Genomic DNA, 22143 nt, shown 5'->3' on the forward strand with positions numbered 1-22143 from the left:
CTGTAAGGCTCGGTTAACAGAAAGGTATTGTTGAAATTTATTTTTTTTCATAGACTATCTTGGTTTGTCCATATATGGTGATTGAAAGTTTTGCTGTGTTTTATAGTCTGGGCTGACATCTGTGGTCTCTTGGGCTCTGCAAGATCTCTGCCCAGGCCCTTCTAGCTTTTAGCATCTCAGGTGAGAAATCAGGTGTAATTCTGATAGATCTGCCTTTTTGTGTTAGTTGGCCTTTTCCCTTGCTGCTGCTTTTAATATTCTTTCTTTCTACTGTGCATTTAGTGTTTTTATTATTATATGACAGGAGGATTTCCATTTCTGGTCCAGTCTGTAAGCTTCCTGTACCTTTATAGGCATCTCTTTCTTTAGGTTAGGGAATTTTTCTTCTATCATTTTGTTGATATTTTCTGGGCCTTTGAGCTGAGAATCTTTTTCTATTCCTATTATTCTTAGAGTTAGTCTTTTCATAGTGTCCCAGATTTCCTGAATGGTGTATGCCATGTGTTGTTTAGATTTCACATTTTCTTTGACTGATGTATTGATTTCTTCTCTTGTATCATTTATACCTGAAATTCTCTCTTCCATCTCCTGTATTCTGTTGGTGATGCTTGCATCTGTAGTTCCTGTTCTCTTCCCTAGGTTTTGCATCTCCATGATTGCCTCAGCTTGTATTTTCTTCAATGCTTCTATTTCCCTTTTCAGGTCTTGGACAGTATTATTCACATCCTTCACCTGTTTGATTTTATTTTCCTCTTTTAATGCCTCTACCTGTTTGAATGTATTTTCCTGTATATCCTTAAGGGATGTACTCATGTGCTCTTTAAAGACCTCTATAATCTTGATAGGACTAGAGTTAGGACTCTTCTTGTGCTTCAGTTTTATTAGGATATACAGGGTTTGTTGTAGCATGGTGTTTCCATGATTCCATATTGCCCTGGGTCTTGTTGATTGTGTCTGTACCCTGTCCTTACACATCTGTTTTTCCCTGGTGTTGTATGGGTGATCTTGATGGCAGCAGGACTTCTCAGGAAGGTATGGGGTAGCTATGGGCCAGACAATGGAGGTCAGAGTACCCTACTTGTTGGCTGTGTCCTAGTCATACCCAGCTGGGGTGGGTGGGTGTTCAGGATTCAAAGCTAGTTAGTTTGGGGACCTGCAAGGTTTCCACAGGGAAGCAGGACACTCTTGGGGTCCCACGAGACTCCTCCAGACCAAGGAGCAAGTCCATAGCTAGACAGTAGTGCTCAGGGTATTATATGGGGCACCCACCTCTGCAGGCTGGCCCAGGTAGACCACCTGGGGTAGTGGGCAGATCCAACCAGGATGGATGGTTGAGCAGGGTTCCAAGGTGGGTAGTTTTGGAGTCCCAGAAGGTTTCCACAGGGAGGCAGGGTGCTTTTGGGTTCCCAGAGGACTCCTCTGGACCAAGGAATAAGGCCAGAGCTAGGCAATGGACCTACCATTTTCTAAATAAAATAAAAAGTATCTTAGGAAAAATGGGTGGGAGGAAGTGTTCTCTGACAGCCTGCATTTATAAAATGCCATCTGTTAAGTGAAATTGGGATAATGACATGTCATTTTCTTTCAAAATGTATATATTATGCTATACCACAGGTTAAAGACTTTCCTGAGTAGATGGTTTTGATCACATATAAAATTAGATTTCATGAAATAGTTCGAGAGACCTTTGAACTTAAGTTTGATACAATGAAGAGACACAAAAACTAAATTGTTTTTCTAGACAGTTATCTCAAAATTGGAGCTTTTGGTATTATTTACTGAATTGTTGCTTAAATATGTTATCACTTTCTAGACTGAGAGAGATTTCTGATATTGCCAAAAGACAAGTTGATTTTTTGAATTCGCAACAACAGTCCAGAGAAAAGGAAGTGGAATCCCTCAGAATGCAGCTGCTGGACTTCCAGGTGCATATAATGTTAGCTCCCTTGCTTAGTCTGTTGTTTCCTAAGCTCACCTGAGACATTGCTGTATGAGGGTCGTGCTCTCCAGTCCTTAAAGCAGCAGTAAAGAGCTGCTCCTGCTGGTTTAACTTTAGAGAACATTTTCATTTAAAATACCTATGGATGCATTTCCTGGCTGCTGGTCAGGTAACACACTAAGGAGGAGTAATTAGTGAATCGTTAACACACTTAGGAGGAGTAATTAATGAATCTTTACTGACTATTTTGTATGTATTTGTAGTTTTTATATATCCCATGTTTATAGTTTTTAGAGGATTAAAAGATGTTCATTGTATATATCAGAATTGTGCTGTTAATGTTATCTATGAATTACAAGGCAAAATTAGATACGTAAGTGTGCTTCATCTGTTCGTTATTTTTTTAAAAAATCTCATGTGTCAGTGTTTTAAAATTTTATTTAGTGAACTGTAACTTTGAACTCATGATATATGTGTTGACAAAAACCTGAAATTTACTATAAATATGTATTTTTTACTGTTAGGCACAGTCTGATGAAAAGGCGCTAATTGCCAAATTGCACCAACATGTTGTCTCTCTTCAAATTAGTGAGGCCACTGCCCTTGGTAAGTTAGAGTCAGTTACGTCCAAACTCCAGAAGATGGAAGCCTGCAATTTGCGCTTAGAACAGAAACTGGATGAAAAAGAGCAGGCTCTCTACTATGCTCGTTTGGAAGGTAGGAACAGAGCAAATCACCTGCGCCAGACCATTCAGTCGCTCCGAAGACAGTTCAGTGGCGCCTTACCCTTGGCTCAGCAAGAAAAGTTCTCCAAAACGATGATTCAGCTGCAAAACGACAAACTTAAAATAATGCAAGAAATGAAGACTTCCCAACAAGAACACAGAAATATGGAAAACAAAACCCTGGAGTTAGAATTAAAATTAAAAGGCTTAGAAGAATTGATAAGTACTTTAAAGGATGCCAGGGGGGCCCAGAAGGTAAAACTTGATCTGAAATGTACAATTCCCATGTTGTATCGTAATATTGCTCTTAATATGTAGCTGTGTAAATGTTTAACGTGTGTCTAAAATATTAGTTGTTTAGCTTAGATTTTATAAACTGGGAATTTAGACATGCATAAGCAAGGGTTAGGAAAGTTACTCTTTGTGTGTAAGAACACAGAATTTTAAACATTCTAGAAAAGTCTAAAATATATATTAAGTAAATATTAAACAATAATTTTTAAATGATTTAATATTATCATTAGTTGATTGCTACTTTGCATAAATATTTCCTGTTAGAATTACTTGTTTTTCTGTGTTTTTACTTGTAGATATTTCTTGTGTATACTTATAGTCTTCATAGAGCTCCATTTTATTTTTTTAAAGATTAGCCTTTACTATGATTTGGGAAGAGTTAAATGGTAAATCATTGTCCTGCAGTTAAATCCTATTCCCTGTGCTAGAAATGCAATTTCCTTTAAAAAAAAAAAAAAGATTTCCTGGGTAGATTTCTAAAAATGGATTCTTTGACAGTTTCATATATATATATTATATATATATTATATATATATATAATATATATTATATATGTATAATGTATATTTTTATATATACATATATTATATATGTTATATATAATATATGTATATATACATATGTGTGTATATATATATATATACACACACACATATGTATATATATGGATTGTAGTCACTCTCACCTATTTTCTCCTCCTTTTCCCTCACCCAGCACCACCTCCTCCCATCAAATCCTGACCCATGTTTCATATGTGTCTTTGTCATTCTGTGACCCACTGAGCTTATCCAGCACCGCTCATGTGGCCATGGGTATGATGTCCACTAGAGCCTGAGAAAGTGACCAGTAACTCCATCATTGTAGAAAGTCTAGGATTTCTGTTTGTAAAGTTGTACCAATGTGTCAATAACATGACTGCAGCCAGCACTATAAACAAGTGACAGTGAGTGATAAATTGAAAGCAAATGTTACTGATAGCTGGTTTTTCATTTGGAAATAAATTGAAGAATGTTTTGTTCTCATATTCTACGTACTTTAGAATAATCTGGAAATTCTAAATAGCTTTGCCATTAATTTTGATTAAAATCATGATCAGTAATGTGGCATTTATGTTTATATATAATTTAGGTAATCAATTGGCATGTGAAAATAGAAGAACTTCGCCTTCAAGAACTTAAGCTAAATAGAGAACTAGTCAAGGGTAAAGAAGAAATCAAATATTTGAATAATATCATCTCTGAATATGAGCATACAATCAACAGTCTAGAGGAAGAAATTGTTCAGCAGAACAAGGTTTCATTTTCTGTTTATTTCTGTTCTTTCTAAAACTTGCAGTCTCCGATGCTTGTATCCTGTGTGTTGTTGGGATTAGATGATGATGTGTAGTTCCCTTCATAATGAGTAACAAAATAACCTGGTTCTTGCTCTTTAAACTCCAAACATGCAAATTTACTTAGATGTAACTAAGCTCTTAACCTTAAAAAAAAAAAAGTGTGTCAGCTAACTTACTTGGTTAGTTTTTATTTTGATATTAGTTATTTCATTATTTCTTCAGTCCAGTCCAGTCCTGTGCTTTAGAGCACAGCATGGGGTAGAAAAAGATGCTTACTTGACAGATGATGCTCTTAAACCACACTCAACACAGAGACTCTATTCCCTGTGGTTAGATTTCTCTCTCTCTCTCTTCCCCCCTCTCTGTCTCTCTGTGTATCCTAGATACTTTTATGTTTATACTTTCACTGCCTTAAGATCTGTACTCACAGACCTTTCCTTGCCAGTGACTACAAAGGCTCCCTGGTATTGAATAGTAAATTGTTCCATCAAGATTTCCTATATAGGGAGCATTTGCTTTTGTTTTTTGAATAGTGTTTGCCATCCTCTGAAATGCTATGTATTTGTTTGTTATTTCCTGTTTCTTTCTACCTGGGATATAATTTTCTTGGAGACAGGAACTAAGTTTTGTTTACTGCTATGCTTGCCCTGCCCCAAATAGTGCTTAAGAAGTGTGTGTCATGTATGTGGTTGGAATGGATGGATGAATGGGTACATGACTAGCCTGAAGTTCTGACTTTAGACCTGGTGCCTCTGAGTTCTTAGACAAGTTGCTTGACCTTTAAGTTTCATTCTATTTCCCATAAAATAAGAGTGATAGTTACGACAGCAAAGGCAGAGGGTAAAATAAGAAAATATTTATATGCCTGCTCTATGCTCATTGTCACTGGATGTACCTAACAATAAGTGTCATTTTTTAGTTTCATGAAGAAAGACAGATGGCTTGGGATCAAAGAGAAGTTGAGCTGGAGCGCCAGCTAGACATTTTTGATCGTCAGCAAAATGAAATACTCAGTGCAGCACAAAAGGTATCAATAACTAATTATAGTAGCTGCTTTGTAGCATGGCCTAAAGCATTAACTAACAAATTTGTGTCTGAATTCAATGTATTTTGGACTTTAGGATTTGTGCTTTATGTGAATTATTTCTTTGTTTAAAGATAAGTGAAATTTAGTCTACTATTTTCATGCAGTTAAAAGATTTAATTTTGTTTCCTCAGTACTACACTACTATTTTTAAAGCACATTATTTCTCAATAGTTTGAAGATGCTACAGGATCAATGCCAGACCCCAGCTTGCCCCTTCCAAACCAACTTGAAATTGCTCTAAGAAAAATTAAGGAGAATATTCGAGTAATTCTTAAAACACAAGCAACTTGCAAGTCATTAGAAGAGGTATTTGAAACAATTTGCATTTTAATTAGTATATTACTGGGAATGTTTTTGGAATTTCCTAAATATTTATTAATGGTAATTAATTAAAGTGGTAGATTTTTGCTAGTTCCTCTCATTTTTTCTATTCTTATATACTATTTCTAATAACTGATAATAGTCCACATAGTTAATGTGAATTTACAGTTCATTTGTTTACTACATTCTACTTTGAGGCATACTAAATAGGTAATAAAAGTCACTTAATTGAAGCTTTATAAGCACTATATTGCCTTTTGTTAATTGCTGTCTTTATTGTTACTTATTTTTATCCTTTATTTTTCATTATATGTTATATATCTTTTAAATAGTTTCTTTGCTCATTTTCTTTGTGAGTAAATAAAGTTGAAGCAAATGAAATTATTTAATCTAGGAACTGAATTTCATTAATAGTTGGTCAAATCAGCTCATTAAATTATTCATAAAATAGTGTAAACTGAATATTACCTCAATTTTAGAATCCATCTAAACATATTAATTATAAGTACATTTAAGAAGAATTTATCATATAAAATTTTGCCTTTTTCATCAGTTCAGGAAAACTAATTTAAAATTTTTGGTTTCTATGAGTTACCACTAAATCATGTGTTTTAAAATATCTGTCTTAATCTTACTGAAGATTAAAACTTCTCCACTTTTTTATGGTTAACTTCCAACTGCAATGAGTCATTGACCTGTGACACTGAAATCCCAACTGTGTCCTCGACTGACACCTCTGCCTTAGTGTTCTATGACACAAGAGGGGTAATCGAACTGCACTTTCTTTCCAATTCTAGTACCACCACTCATTGCTAGTGCAAAAAGGTTAATTAAATTTTGTGTTTAACCTAACAAAGTTTTTACAAGTGATAATTTTATAAGTAAATTAGAATATATATGCAAATAAATGTTGTCACATAAAAATGTAAAAAATAGAATTTTATTGTCAAATGGCTATTATAAATATGCAAAGAATAAAGTGAAACTGTTGTTTTGCTTGTAAGTAGTCATAAGTAAAATTTATATGAAGCATTTTAAAGGATAAACGGTGATGAAATAATTTATTGTGACTTTACTATAGAAACTAAAAGAAAGAGAATCTGCTTTACGGTTGGCAGAGCAAAATATTCTGTCAAGAGACAAAGTAATCAATGAACTGAGGCTTCGACTGCCTGCCACAGCTGATCGAGAAAAACTTATAGCTGAACTAGACAGAAAAGAGCTGGAGCCAAAATCTCATCACACGATGAAAATTGCCCATCAAACCATTGCTAACATGCAGGCAAGGTTAAATCACAAGGAAGAAGTATTGAAGAAATACCAGCATCTTCTGGAGAAAGCCAGAGAGGTATTTTGTCATGGTGCTTTCCTTCCTGTGTTTTTCAGTCAAGTGCAGAAGTTATTTTCTCTTAAAGTGGTAGGTCATTTTTGCTCTCACATGATTCTACATAGGAATTGTTGCTTTTATATGATTGGATTACAGATCTGTCACTCAAACTGGCAGTTTGTGTTTGTATGTCTTCCTCTTGTAGACTGAAGTAAACAGGAATATCTCTTATGGTGAAGCTGGATGGTTTAGGCAATGTCAGGCAAACGTATGAGTAAAACTTGAAACAGTAAGGTAAATGATGCTACCACAGGAATGGTGCTTTTCTAGATCTACTTTTCTAGATCAATAGGAGAGATATTTAGTGTTTTAAAATACTTCTCAAAATAAGTTATGGTACTTATTGTTACTCTAATGTTTAGAATAAATTGTAATGAAAGGCTTGGGTGGCCAGCATGAGCATATGCCAGCAGAAATGGTCTAACTTACATATGCAAGCAGAGATTATCTCTTCTGTTTTAAGGTTTTAGAAATTTAAAGATCAACTAAGATCTTTTAGAATGTGAACCTATTTCAGTCATAATTTATAGTACAACCTTAACTGTCTATGAAACAGGAACAAAGAGAAATTGTTAAGAAACATGAGGAAGACCTTCACGTTCTTCATCACAAATTAGAACAACAGGCTGATAATTCACTCAATAAATTCAAACAGACAGCTCAGGTAAGATTCTGAGAACTTTATTCTCTTCTTTATTGAGATGTGTTATTACACAATTTAAAAATGTCTTTATGTCTCACAGTAGAACACGCCTCACCTCTTCTTTCTTCATTGAGAGTTGATATCACACAATTTAAAAATGTCTCCTCTTTATATCTCACAGTAGAACACACCTCACCTCCTTCTTGCCAAAATCATCTTCAGAAAGCCAGCTCTGATCACGAAAACGTGATCATTTTTCTTAAACCCAAATCCATCAGTAGTTGTCACTGCTCAGAGTCATATTTATCTTCCTTCTGTGGACTCAAGCCTGCTATGGTATGAGTCCACTTGTACATGCATCTCCATCCTTTGGATTAACCCCTCCTGCCTCCTTTTGATCATTCTGTTCCTATGTGTGAAAAATGGCCCTTCTCTTAACCCACAGCATTAGGCTCTTCCGGCCTCCCCTCATTAGTTCATGGCCATAAATAACCCTCCTCTGCACTTAGACACTGGCTAGAAATAGTCATCTATACTGTGGCTTCCCTAGTCCGTCTCTTCCTCTTAAGTTTCAGACTTTATTGATTCATAAAGAATATTATAGGATGAGTCATAGTGTCAAATTTACTTTCCCATTACTAATATGTTCGTATCTCATAGGATTTAATCAAGCAGTCTCCTGCTCCAGTACCTACCAACAAGCATTTCATTCGTCTGGCTGAGATGGAACAGACAGTGGCAGAACAAGATGACTCTCTGGCCTCACTTTTGAGCAAACTAAAGAAAGTTTCAAAAGATTTGGAAAAACAAAAAGAAATCACTGAGTTAAAAGTCAGAGAGTTTGAAAATGCCAAATTACGGTAACGTTTAGAAATCTTTTTAAAATAATCAAACGGAAGTTATGCTGTGATGAAGCTTGTGTCTTCTAAAGCCTTGATGTGTATCATCGCATTTCGTCCTCAGGAACACCCAGCACCCGTTGCTTTATAGTAGAAGTAAGGCCCTAGGAAGGCTCCAAAGCGTGACAGAGTGGATGTAGGGAAGAACAAATCACAGTTTGAAACTAGTCACTCTTCCTTAAAGGCCAATTTATTTTCTTCTCTAGAATCTTATTTTTAACTCCTTCCACTGTCCACTTCATCCTTTGTAAATGAAAATGGCAGTGTTTACTTGGGCTCTTTCAGAGTGGTTAAGTGAGTCCCCATACTACAGAAGGTACTGGAAAATTGTAAATTCACATATAAATACCTTTTGTTTAAACACCTGAGAGTATGTAATAAAAACTAGGCTCAATAAATGTTTGTTAAAATATTCACTTTTAAGGAACTATAGTGAGAGAGTGTTAACAGCATTACGTATATTAAAGATTATAAGCATTATTCAGCCTTTTTTTTAAAAAAATAGTCTTTTAAACATAAAATAGGTATGAAATTGTTCAGTTTCTAATCCTAGACTATCTCTCTGGGCTTCAGTTCATCTATGATGAAAGTGAGAATGTTGGCCCACTTATGGTTCTATTCCCTTTCTGATGGCCCATTAGAACTTTGACTGTTTACTCTTGGACCCAAGATACCTCTCAAAAGGTTACCACATATTGGTGAATATGTAAGTCGCTGCCATTTGAGATTCTTTACTTTTGAAAATCATATATGGTGCTGCCACAAAATGTCTTTTTTTTCTCAGCCTGTTGAATATACAGGAGAGTTTATATTTTTTGTATACTAATCTGATGTCACATACTCGATTACAAAAATATGCTTTTTATAATCTGTTTTCATTTCTTTTTTGAGACTCATCTCACCCTAACCCAGGCTGTCCTAGCTATAACTCACTAGGCAGTGTAAGTTGCCATTGGGCTCACTGTAATCTTCTGCCTTAGCTGCCTCCGGGCTGAGATCATAGTTATGAACCATTGTGCCACCATGAAGAGTACTTAGGCTTTTGGATCTAATTCCTAAGTGCAGGAAATAATAATATTCTGAAATAACTTGCATGTCTAGTCTTTTACCACATAAAACTCTGTGGTTGTGGCTTTATTCCTTCGTGAAGTTATTTTGTTTTGTTTTCTTTGCTTTGTTCTTTAAATCAAGGTATTCCTTGCAATACCCAGTCTGGTAAATACATGTGCTTGTTGATCTCAGGCTCCAAGAGACTCACGCCAATGAGGTAAAGAAAGTGAAAGCAGAGGTAGAGGACTTAAGGCATGCTCTGGCCCAAGCACGGAAGGACTCCCAGAGTTTACAGTCCGAACTCCAGGCTCAGAAAGAAGCAAACTCCAGAGCTCCAACAACCACAATGAAGAATCTGGTAGACAGACTAAAGAGCCAACTAGCCTTGAAAGAGAAGCAGCAAAAGGTAAGTGTCAGATAGCCACCAAAGAAAGAGGCCTAGTGATCTGAAGATCTGAAAGGGCACTGAGAACCATTGGGAAAAAAAGGACTCTATTTCTAATATTGTGGCATAGACGTTCTTTTACATGGCTCTGCACTGCACTAGTGCTATGTTAAAATGCAGATATAGTGCAATTTATTTATGTAAGGTGGTCTGTAAGTATCTGTAAGAAGGAAAAGAAATCTTAGCCTCATTATTTGCTCACTTCCCATTGGTTCTCATGTTGCTGAGGCAGTTTTGAGCACGTTAGAGGATCAGGGGTGATACGGTGTAAGAAGGAAGAGAGATGGCAGAATGTGGCCACAGTGGTTTTGTGTGAGAAGTTGATCAGTAGATTTAATAGGATATCGCAATTTTGCTTTGCTTTTTATTTATCCCAGACTTAGTAAACGGTTTAGAAGATGCTACACTTTCCCCACCTTCATTCATGAGTTTTATGGACAAGTATGTAAACAATGTCTTATAACATTACTCCTCTACCCATATTCAATCAGTGTCCACGTGGAGGTCTCTACTGAGCAGAGTTGCTTTTTTTTTTCTTCTTCTTTTTTGCTAAATGAAGAACTTCTTGCTAATAGATAAACTTAGAAATTAACAAACAAAGCATGCTTTCTTTTCTAATAGGATTTGATTGACTTGGTTGTGAAAAATAATTGTCAGGGTTTTGAACTCTCAGTTTGTAAAGAACTGAGTAAACTTACAAGGGGATATATTTGAAAAAGTTCAGGAGTTTATGAATTATGTTTCATTGAGCACTTTCTCTGCAATAATTGTCTTTGTCTGTAACCAGGCTGGCCTAGGACTCACTAGGTGAAAGCTGTCCTCAGGCTTGCTGTGATGTGCCTTTGTGTTGAGAGCGTAGGCTCGAGCTCCAGTGCCACATGTAAAGCCACTTAGGTTATTACATCTAATAGGAAAGCAATAGAAAGCCATACTGCCCGCCCTGTATTCTGTTTTGCTCACACTGAGTGTTAATTTCCCACTAATTAATTTTTTTTTTTTGTATTGTAATTTTAGGCACTTAGTCGAGCCCTGTTGGAACTTCGGGCAGAAATGACAGCAGCAGCCGAAGAACGTATACTTGCTGTAACTTCTCAAAAAGAAGCAAATCTCAATGTTCAACAAGTTGTTGAGCGACACACTAAAGAGCTAAGGGTAAGCATCAGATATGTATTAATATGGCCAGATACCCAATGACTCAGAGAGTTTGTATTGCACTGGTGGCTGATAAGACAGGTACATACAGAGTTTTTAACAGTATTTATCTTTATGTTATTCATATATGGACTATCATCTTGACGAGTTTGAAGATAGGCTACTATGTGTTGTGCCTACTAAAAGGACTCATTTAAGAAACATTTTACTTAGAAATATTTAAAGCATTTGCTGGGATTCAAGTCCAACATAGACCACTTCACTGATGAGCTAAGCCTCCCGCCCTCAGAATTCTATTAAGGCTATTTTATTGGAATAATTTCAGGTTGACAGCAAAATTGAGAAGTCAGACAGATCTTACAGATACACCTTACACCAAATGTATACAGCTTCCTCTGTAACTGGCATTCTCCACCAATACAGCACACTTTCTTAGTGTTTGTAAGGCATTTTATCTGTAGAGCTGTCTGGCTCTGAAGCCTTTTCTTCCACTAAATTATTTTTATCAACATACTTCATAATTTTCTAATCTGACCACTAAGCTTAATGATTAATTTTTTTCCCTAAACATGTATTTCATAATAACTTGCAATTTCTCTATTTTGCCCCACAAATTTCTTTACAGAAAATTTCATATAGTATATTGTGGTAAAATGAAAAATCTAATCACTTCTTTTTTTGTTGCTTCCTTTTTTTGTTGTTTTATTTACTTTTGATTTTTTTATATGCTTTTTACTATCATAAATAGTTTGGAAAGCAGATTTTCATTAATTTTTCAAAAGTAACCTATTGTACTTTTCAGTCATATTGTCATATTTAATAATAATACAATCTGCTAACTAAATAAATGTATAAAAGGGAATAGTCCTTTCCTGATGTAATTTTAATATCTTTTCTTCTGAAATTTATATATTTTCAAATCTTTCTTTCAAAACTTTCTCTGAGATGTTATATTTTTCTTTTAAACACAATAATAATTAATGTCACTAATAAAATCATTTGACCTTAATAATTTATTTAATAATAAGCCATAATAGGACAAATAATAACATGTTTCTGCCTTTGTCATCACATGTTTATACCATTGTCTTTGTTCCTGAAGTTTACATGCAGGATAATAAATGTTGTTTTTCTTTCCTGAGATGAAGTGATGAGATGAGACTCATACACAAGCAGTGTGAATACATACCTTGGGCTGAGCCCAGAGCATCTCTTTTTCTGTTCTAGCTATTCCTGGACCTAGGCTTAGAAGCTTCTAGCCTCCATACACTCTATTCTTCCAAGAGACTGATTCAATCTGCCTTCTCTTGGCTTCTGATTGAATTGCTCTGTCTGGCCTCATACTGACTTTGGCAATAAGTTCTAATCTTCTGGCTCCTTCTGATTCTCTGGCCTGTTCTGTCTTTACCTGTGTTTAGCTTGTTCTTTCTGTAATCTGTCTCTGTAAAACTGTTCCAGTAAAACTTCCATATAAATACCATGGATCAAACATCACATACACCTTCCCCCACCCCAGTCCCCGCCCATCCCTGCTCTTAAGTAGCCTTTCTTCTGCTGCTGTTCTCTTGTGAGTTGGGCATATCCTAGTCTGTCAAATCTTTCTCTGATTCGTCACTTTGTCCTTCAATTAAACTTCACTTTTAAACATGGCTGCTTCCTTCTACAAACTAACATTACCTTCATTATTAGGAATTAAAGGTATACTAAGGGCCTGCCTATATTCCAGCCAGATCATATCGTTGGGTGTGATCCCTAGCCAGACCAATCATGTTGCTGGATTAAAGTTCCTCTACAAGGGTCTGTTCTCTCAAGCAATCCTTCCATGTCTTTATCTTCACAAAGGACATACTAAAGCCAAAGATTTAATGTTATACTAATCTTATGTTTCATAATCTTTAAATCATTGCTGTTCATGATGTTCTCTTTTACTAATTGACCTGTAGTGAAATATTTTTTGTTTTCTTTGTCTTTTCTTGTGGTTTTAGTTCTCTTGATGAACTTGTTTCATTTCACATGAAGGGAGAAAATATTGCGGTTTGTAGTTTTCCCTTCTATGATATATGTAAAAATTTATAATGGAATGGTGTTTCTAATGCAAATTAATATAACTTCAGTTTTCTGTTGCTTTATTATTAATACTTGAAGAAATTTATAATACATTTGTCTTTTATTAGTCACAAATTGAAGATTTAAATGAAAATCTTTTAAAATTGAAAGAAGCTCTTAAAACAAGTAAAAACAAAGAAAATTCACTAGCTGATGACTTAAATGATTTAAATAATGAGCTGCAAAAAAAGCAAAAAGCTTATAATAAAATCCTGAGGGAGAAAGATGGAATTGATCAAGAAAATGATGAACTGAGAAGACAGATTAAAAGACTGTCCAGTGGGCTACAGGTAATTTTGTATTTAAATATGTCAGATAATGTGTTTGATCTGTAACGTATAAGTCATGATCCTCACTCATTCCATAGTATGTGCAAAAACTATCTCCTGTTGTTTGATCAGTTTCTTGAGAGGCCTCTGTTATACTTCCTGTCTACAGTGGGGCATTTTATAAGCTACAGTGATAGCTTCCATGCTATCCTCTGATACACAATGTCATATAGAAAACATGATTAATCGTAGCCTCCCAGATTTCTATCATTGGAATATTTAATGTCTCCTTTAATATTTATTTGTCATGTAAAGTTATATCTTAATGTTTTTAGAGCAAAACTCTGATAGATAATAAGCAAAGTTTAATCGACGAACTTCAAAAGAAAGTTAAAAAACTTGAAAGCCAACTGGAAAGAAAGGCGGATGACGTAGACATGAAGCCTGTAAAGGAGAAGGTATGTGAAGTGTACTCATCAGTAGCTTTAAACTAAGTGAAACATGCATTGATAAGCAGATAATTACTCTTCGATTAAGGGCCTCGTACATACTGTGTACGGTCCTAAATAAAGCTGAGATGGCTAAGACAGGTTTCTCTCATTTACAAAGTTGCACTCCACTTGAGGACACACAAGTGGTAAACCTCCATGTCATTTCCTGATACTGGATGGCCATTAGTATCTCTTCATGTCCTATGTAGCCCGTGAGTTTCTCATTTTTTCCCCATTCTTTCATTGCCTGCCCAACCCCTAAGAATGAGTCCATCCAATACTGCCCAGTTGTTTATGTGTGGATCTCATTCTCTAAGTTAGTACTCATATTTCCAGAAAATGACTTTTGGAGTACATTTTAAAAAAGGAACTGTCAGGAAAGGTTTTTGTAACTTTTAAAAGGATACATAGTACCTGATTTGAATAAATAAGGTTAGAAACTAATTTGGAGAAAACATTGAATGCTCTCTAGTTTTAGGGGACATTGTATGATTTGACTTCAATCCACACCTCTCAGCCTTTTTAGACATGACATCCTCATTTATAGTAAACATGATGCTTCAAAATATCTCCTGTATTATTCTATATGAAATTTAGAGTGAATATAAACTTCTATAATTTCAAAAATGTTTTAGACATACCAAATGAAATTAGTACAAGTATAAAAGTAATTTATAAAAGAATGAATATAATAATAGATTATTCATATATCTGCATGTCTATGATCTGTACTAGAAGAAAAAGGTAACCATGTGCTTGTAACTTAGGTTTTATTAATGTGAATTCTAAGCCTCAAACATAAACTCTGTAAAAATGTGTTCTAATAGCAGTTTACATGATGTCAGTGGTATTGCTGCTAGTAATCTGATTTCCAAAACGATAAGCAATTGTTAAACTTTTCAACGTAGTAACATCTAACCTTTATTTTTAAAAGGTAATTGTACTCTTACTAATTCAATGTATAGGGGGGAAATTATAAATGGTCAAATGGAGTTAAATTATTAGTTCATGAAATTGTGAACAGAAGTTTTAACTCTTGGAACACCCAGCAGGACTTACTCAGAACATAGGACTACCGGGTATCACACAGCTTTCCTTGACCCTTTCTTTCATTGTGGTACTAACAACCGTAATCCTCCCATCACTGTTACCACGTGATCTCTTCCTCGAGGAACCTAGCTCCTGCCTTTTCCATTTTTAATAGCACTTATCACCAGCTAACTTACTCCCCGTATTTATATCATTTTCTTAAGTGTGTTCAACCAATCAAAATTGTATGATTTGCAAAGTTACACCCTCTTATCTGGTTCACCTATGCTTTCTGCTCTTCGAATCTACAGTAGTAGCTGGGTACATGGTTAGCACAAAATAAATAAATATTGGGTGGTAAAGTAATATGCATTTAGACCAGAGTAAATTACAGTAATAGGAAATTGTCAAATTGTCATGCAATAACAAGATTGGATTGGTGATTCACACAGAATTGTTTTTTTAGAAGCTTAAATAAATCATGTATTTGAATTTTCATTAAACTTTTTTTTCTCCTATGTTTTTATGTGTTTGGTGGCTGCTTAGGTTCTTTTTTTTAATCAATTTATATATATATATATATATATATATATATATATATATTACATAATAATATATAATAATATAATATTATATATATATATATATATATATATATATATATATATATATATATACTTTAAATCAAATCATAATTTTTACTTATTCACACAGGGGTTATAAACCCAAAAAGGCAGGACGTGGAGAAGGGGATAAGGGATGACACCGGAGCGTGGGTGTTCAGGGGGAGTACAGATATCTTTCAGAACAGGGTATCGGCTGGGTGAAGGTTCAGGTGACAGGTCACTATGACTCTGCCTATTTGTTGTGATAATTTCTTTGACATTAGAATCTTGTCTGAAACTCTTATCTTTAAGTGATAAGACAAGCCTATTTAAATGGTAGGTGTTCTTTCCTAACAGGTTAGCATATCTAAAGATTTATTTCTAGAATTTATATAACAAAGTGAACTATTTACATATTATCTTACGTACTTTAAAATTGTGGTTAAATATTTTACATGAGTTCAAAATACTGACAGTTTATAACACGATTTACTGCTTTCAGAGTGGTAAAGAAGAATTAATCAGGTGGGAAGAAAGTAAGAAATGGCAAACCAAAGTAGAGGGGATACGTAACAGATTAAAGGAGAAAGAAGGAGAGGTCCTCAGTCTGACAAAGCAGCTGAACACCTTAAAGGAACTTTTTGCCAAGTGAGCTAAAATTCATTGTAAAGCTAATAATAGTTTACATTTCTATCTTGAAATTATGTAGTTTATTTTATTTGATAAATGACAAATTTGCTTGTTTTGATTGTCTTTTATTTACATTTTATTGCCTTTCAAATGTACTATAATATATTTTAACAAGTAAGAATGAATTATCTGATTTTCAAATAAATTCATGCCAAGTACAAAATGGTGCACTTACTTCATTATCAGAACAATGATGCCTACGCTGCAGTTTAATAAACTGAACAATAAAAGTTATCAAAATATTTTTTTTAATTCTTTATTAAATTCTGCAGAGCTGATAAGGAGAAACTTACGTTACAGAAGAAACTGAAAACAACAGGCCTGACAGTTGACCATGTTTTAGGAGTACGAGCTTTGGAGTCAGAGAAAGAGTTGGAAGAACTAAAAAAGAGAAATCTGGACTTAGAAAATGACATATTATACATGAGGTAATCTAGTGCATGGAATTATGGTACCTGTGTTGATGAAGAATTGCTTGGCTTGCACATATGAAAATATAATTGCATTGCTCCAACTATGGGTTTTATTGATTATCTTCTTCATGCACATGCAGCTCAAGAGTGAGCCTAGAAGGTCATAACCAACTCTTTACAGCCTTGTTTGGAGCTCCCCACGGCCATCTTGATATTTCTGATGTTTTCTGCCATTGTTACTTTCGATAAAATTGGGCTATAACTAAACCCTTACATTGTATAGTTTCTAAATACATGTGCCTATACAGGCGCCAGGTGGACAGAAGGCAGGAGCAGAGGAAGTTTTGCTGTACTGTTTCAACAACTGGAGAGGAAGATTGCACCAGCCAGGCAGCAGGCACCAGTCGATAGGAGACCCCAACACACATACAGTAGTGGGCTGCCGGGTCTGGGTTCAGTCAGAGAAAATGCACCTAACCCTCAAGAGACTTGAGGCCCCAGGGGGTTTAGAGGTCTGGGAGGGTGGGGCCATCCTCTTTGAGATGGGGGGCAGAGAGGAGTTATGGGATGTGGAACAGTCCAGTCGGAGGGCAGACTGGGAGGGGAATACAAATTGGAGTTTAAAATAAATTTTAAAAAAAGGTATTTTGGGTTCCTATTGCAGACTCTGCCACAGCCACCATGGGCTGAGATCTGGAATAACTTAAGAGGGAGTGCAGCCTTAGTCAAGAGAGTTTAAGTTTCAGTGTGAAACTAAGACTATTTGACAAAGACTCATAGCCATTCCCTTTCTTGCTGAGTCAGAATTAGGCTTTTCTGGAACTCTCCTTAGTGTTGGCAGCCATCTTCATGTTTTAAATCTGAGTTCAGGCCAGGGAGTAAGAGGAGAGGGTAAACTTTGTCTGCTGCCTGACACTTCTGCTATTGTCCCAATCTAAACATACTTGCTTTTCAAAGGCATAAGTAGTTGGCCCTTATATTTGACCAAGATGAGATTGTATTCCAGGGGTGCAGACCTGAAGAACCCCAACTACCACTATATTCACATATTTCTAAGAAAAGCCTTTGAGATTTATTTAACTTTACTTCTTTTTAAAAACTCTGTCTTCTCCATGGTCCGAGTAAGAGAGAATCGTGCCACATTGACACCTCCAATATATGACTTTCTATTTGAATCACTTCTTCCAAGATTTTTAAACGTATATATAAAATATTTTTTTCATAAATGTATGATACCTTTATATTTGTCTTTAAAAATTACAGTTAGTGCTTTTTAAAACCAAGCATGAATATAATTTTACAGTGAGTTGCCTGTGATGTTTCAAATGATACATGAGGTAATGTTCAAATCAAGGTAGGTAGGCACTTATTTCCATGCAGTTAAAGCACTCAAAATTATTCTTTCTAGCTTTTTTTGTAAACTTTTTGACTATGCATTCATTTTGAGAAATGTCTGTTTATGTAACCCTTTTTCTTAAACTTAGAGTTTCCATACACTTTTTCTTGATTTGTAGATTGTCTTTTTGTGGTGCAGAGATTCCTAGTTAGATATAATCTCATTTTACCTACTTTTGGAAGTTTTGTAAGTTTTTGTTTCTTAGAATAGTACCTTCTTGTTTATGTTCGTGAGTGTGTCAGTTTGAATACAATGATGTGAGTACAGGAAGTTGAAGTCGTCTAGAATGCATTCTCACCAACTTCTAGGGATAGTATATACTCCTTCCAAAATTCTAATTACTGTTTATTTTTTAAATTTCTTTTCTTTCCATCTTACTTTATCTTTCAATATTTTTTTTTAAGGAATAATGTGATTAAGGAACTTTTTCTCTTGACAGGTACAATCTGGCTTTCAGTCATGGATCTTTCCTTTCTTTCCTTTTCCTCATGTAAACATACGCTCCAAACAAAATTCTATTTGCCTCTGTGGATTTTACTAAAATCGTTTTAATTTTTTTTAAACTTACTAGTACCTTTAAGGTTTCTTAATTTCCTATTGTGAATATATTAATGTAACTGGAGTTGTCGTAGAAGAGATTTATTTATCTTGTCTTCTCTCTAAATTCAAGAAATTTGAATATCTGAATTTTATTAATCAAATACATAATTGATAATAGAAAGGAGATGATATTGATAAGTTCTTAGTAAAGATAGAGACACAGAGTGAATTTTAATGTTTTTACATTAAGTGTGCATTTACTTATTAAGTGGAGAAAAAATCTTGGACCAGAAGATTTCATAGATGTGTTGTGTCAGAGTATGGTGGTTCTTGTAGCCAGCCAGTTAAGTTTGGACGTAATATGACAACATTTCCTGAAAATATTAGAGTCTTGTTGGATACTGAAACTGATGGTATGCAGTTACTCTGCAAGGTTTTAAAACAGTATTTTAGTTCTTCTATGTAGTTCCACATAAGCAAATAAATGCGCTTTAGAAATGTTCATGTGTTTCTATAACTCAGAGCCGACTTCAGCTGATGCTGTAAAGAGATCTTTTGTAGCTACCTGATAGTAAAGGATCATTTGTAATATAAATCATAATGTCCTCATTTATTTCTTGTGAACTTGTAAGTTTAAAAAATTTTTAAGTTACAGTATTAATACATACACTACATTTTTTCTTTTCTGTCTCATAACTTCATAAATTTTAGAAAAAGCAAAGTTACATAATAGTCTGGTTGTTGTTCATAGGACCCACCAGGCTCTTCCACGAGATTCTGTTGTGGAAGACTTACATTTACAAAATAAATACCTTCAAGAAAAACTTCATACTTTAGAAAAGAAACTTTCAAAGGATTCTCAGTCTTTGGTAAGTATACATCTTTCCTTTCCTTAGTGTTAAAGGCATAAAAGTGACATAAGACTCTTCCTTTATCTGGACAAAATGTTAGCTCCTCCTTATTAATGCTGACTCAGCACATTCCCTTTTACTAGTTAATGCTGACTCATTTCTCTGAGCCTGTCTGATACCACCAAGGTTAATTTTAAGTCCTCATGCATTGTCTAATCTTTCACTGCAAACCTTCGTAGCTGTTGCAGGTCTGGTTAGAGCCGCTGCCGTGCAGAACCCTCCCTTGTTAAGTAATGGTTAGCAGTGTGCTGCATCCCATCTCCTCTCACGTGTGCTCCAGGTGTGTTCCACCCATGTGCACAAGATAGAAATCTCAAAAGTCCAACAGCCAAAAAAGGGTAAGGAAAAGTAAGATACGAACACACAAAATGCCACATAGCCATACTCGGAACAGAAACAGGAAAAAAAAAACAAGTATCACTGATGACTTCTGTATCTACAGATATTTTGTGGTATTGCAGAAGTGTTGTAGATCTCACTGAATTAACTATGGAAGCAATACCAAATAATAAATAGAGCAAACTTAAGTCAGCCTTACAGATCTTTAATCTCAATTATAAAAATGTACCAGCTCATAAAGGTAATTAATAATTTTGTTAAAATGAAAACCAGAAGCATAAACATGAGAAGAAGAATGAGGCTGGTAAGAATGAGAACAGAAAAGGGACATGTAGCCACAACTGTCAGTCACATCATCTTGGTCAGAGTAGACCTGCTGAGGAGGACATGATGCTGGCACCATGCTCATACGGTACATATGAGGATGCTGCACGGGGCAGAGAGGAAGCAGATGTGTCAGTCCAGAAAAGTGCCCTTATTTAAATACACTGCAGTCCTTCATTTCTTTACAAGCTAAGATTGCTTATAAAAAGTCATATACATACATTGTGACAATTTAACAAAGAAGGTAAGATTCATAAAAAGAAAAGGGCCAATTAATAAACAGTTTATTTAGAAATTTGGACAGTGTACACAGTTATATTTAAGAGCTTTCTTTACAGAAAATAGCAGGAAAAAAGTTACAAATCTCTTATATAGTAGCTACATTCCTAATTCAATGAGAAATATGTTAAAATGTCTTCTTGGGAAATCTTCAGATATATTCTTTCCTATAAGTCATAACTAATCCTTTGTTATTAAGCAGTCATTGATACTGTTATCATTAGTCAGATCATATGTATGCCAGAGATAGAAGAGACAAACTAAAAGAAGAAAAAAAGTTTAGAAACAGATTTAAAGATTTCCATGACTAATGGAGACCTTCAAAACCATCCCAGATGTTAAAGGTGTGAGCTTTATGAATGGGAGGATTTGCACTGTAATAAATAAGTATCCTAAGAGCCTGAGTATGTGCTTGGGCCATGTGAGTAAGTGGGGACCTGCTTCTTCTTATGGCTCATGCCTGTCACAACACATTGTTTCTTGCCGTTGCATGCATGCCTATGTATCCTGTAAACCAAAAAATCACACCCAGGGCTGCCTGCGTGCCAGCGTTCTGTGTCTCATCAGGATCAACTATCTATCCAGAATGCCTTAGTTTTGTGTCCTTTTTATTTCCTTTTTATATTTGGTCTAAGAAAATGTGAATATGTTTCTTCACTTCAAATATGTATTGTACAGTATAATTTTAATAATTTGAGATACGTCTATTTATACCATATTATTTTAAGCAGAGTGTCTAGGGAGGAAATGACTTTATAGCCTGCTGAGCTAGTAGAGTAGTGGTGAGAAATAGCCAGAGCCATGCTGATGACTGGTACAAAGTTTCTTATGTACACAGCAGTTCTAAAGCATGGGTAACATTCTAATGATCCAGCATACTCAGACTCATTTTAAAAACCTCCGTTAAAAAAATATACAACTTAGAATAAAAACATAAGCATAAATAGTAACCCAGGGTAGATTCATGCCAAGAAAAAATGCAAATACAGTGTTTAGTTCATTTCAGAAGACAAAATTGCTAACTGTATCTCAAACTACTGAATGCCTTCTGGAGGAAGAAAATGAGGTAGTTATTTTATGTAACTTTGTGTTTGCAGGAGTCACAGAGTACAGCCTCCCTCTATGTTGATAAGGCTGCATCTAAGTTTCAACTAACAATAGAGAATATTTGAGGAAAAATAGGCCTTTACTAAATGTATACAAACTTTCTTTTGTGTCTTTTTATTCTGTATACAATATATTCTGTAAACAAGCCTATAATAGCTGTTTATATTGCTTTTATATTGTAGTAGGTATAAGCAACTTCAAAATAATTTAAAGTATATGGAAAATATATTTAAGTTACATATACATACCATGCTATTTTATTTAGTGGAAGTAAACACCCACAGAAGTTGAAGGGAAGTGTCCTGGAGCCCATTTTCTTTGGATACTAAGAAACATTTGTCTACAGATGTCACTTAAATAGCAGAAATC

The 22143-nt window shown here is 34.9% G+C and overlaps 1 protein-coding gene across 1 annotated transcript in view; it reads left to right on the top strand.

The window, feature by feature from the left end:
• Positions 1–22143, top strand: part of Cep290 (centrosomal protein 290) — an 81346-nt gene that overhangs the window by 44772 nt on the left and 14431 nt on the right. Inside the window, exons 29-43 of the mRNA XM_028783031.1 lie at positions 1814–1925; positions 2464–2919; positions 4087–4251; positions 5211–5318; positions 5550–5684; positions 6781–7047; positions 7643–7750; positions 8390–8589; positions 9871–10084; positions 11138–11275; positions 13450–13671; positions 13986–14108; positions 16278–16423; positions 16738–16893; positions 19566–19683. Coding sequence (XP_028638864.1) covers positions 1814–1925; positions 2464–2919; positions 4087–4251; positions 5211–5318; positions 5550–5684; positions 6781–7047; positions 7643–7750; positions 8390–8589; positions 9871–10084; positions 11138–11275; positions 13450–13671; positions 13986–14108; positions 16278–16423; positions 16738–16893; positions 19566–19683 — 2668 coding nt within the window. The remainder of the gene's footprint in view (positions 1–1813; positions 1926–2463; positions 2920–4086; positions 4252–5210; positions 5319–5549; positions 5685–6780; positions 7048–7642; positions 7751–8389; positions 8590–9870; positions 10085–11137; positions 11276–13449; positions 13672–13985; positions 14109–16277; positions 16424–16737; positions 16894–19565; positions 19684–22143) is intronic.

This window comes from Grammomys surdaster, unplaced genomic scaffold (genome assembly GCF_004785775.1).
Source record: "Grammomys surdaster isolate TR1022 unplaced genomic scaffold, NIH_TR_1.0 958, whole genome shotgun sequence".
Taxonomy (NCBI): Eukaryota; Metazoa; Chordata; class Mammalia; order Rodentia; family Muridae; genus Grammomys; species Grammomys surdaster.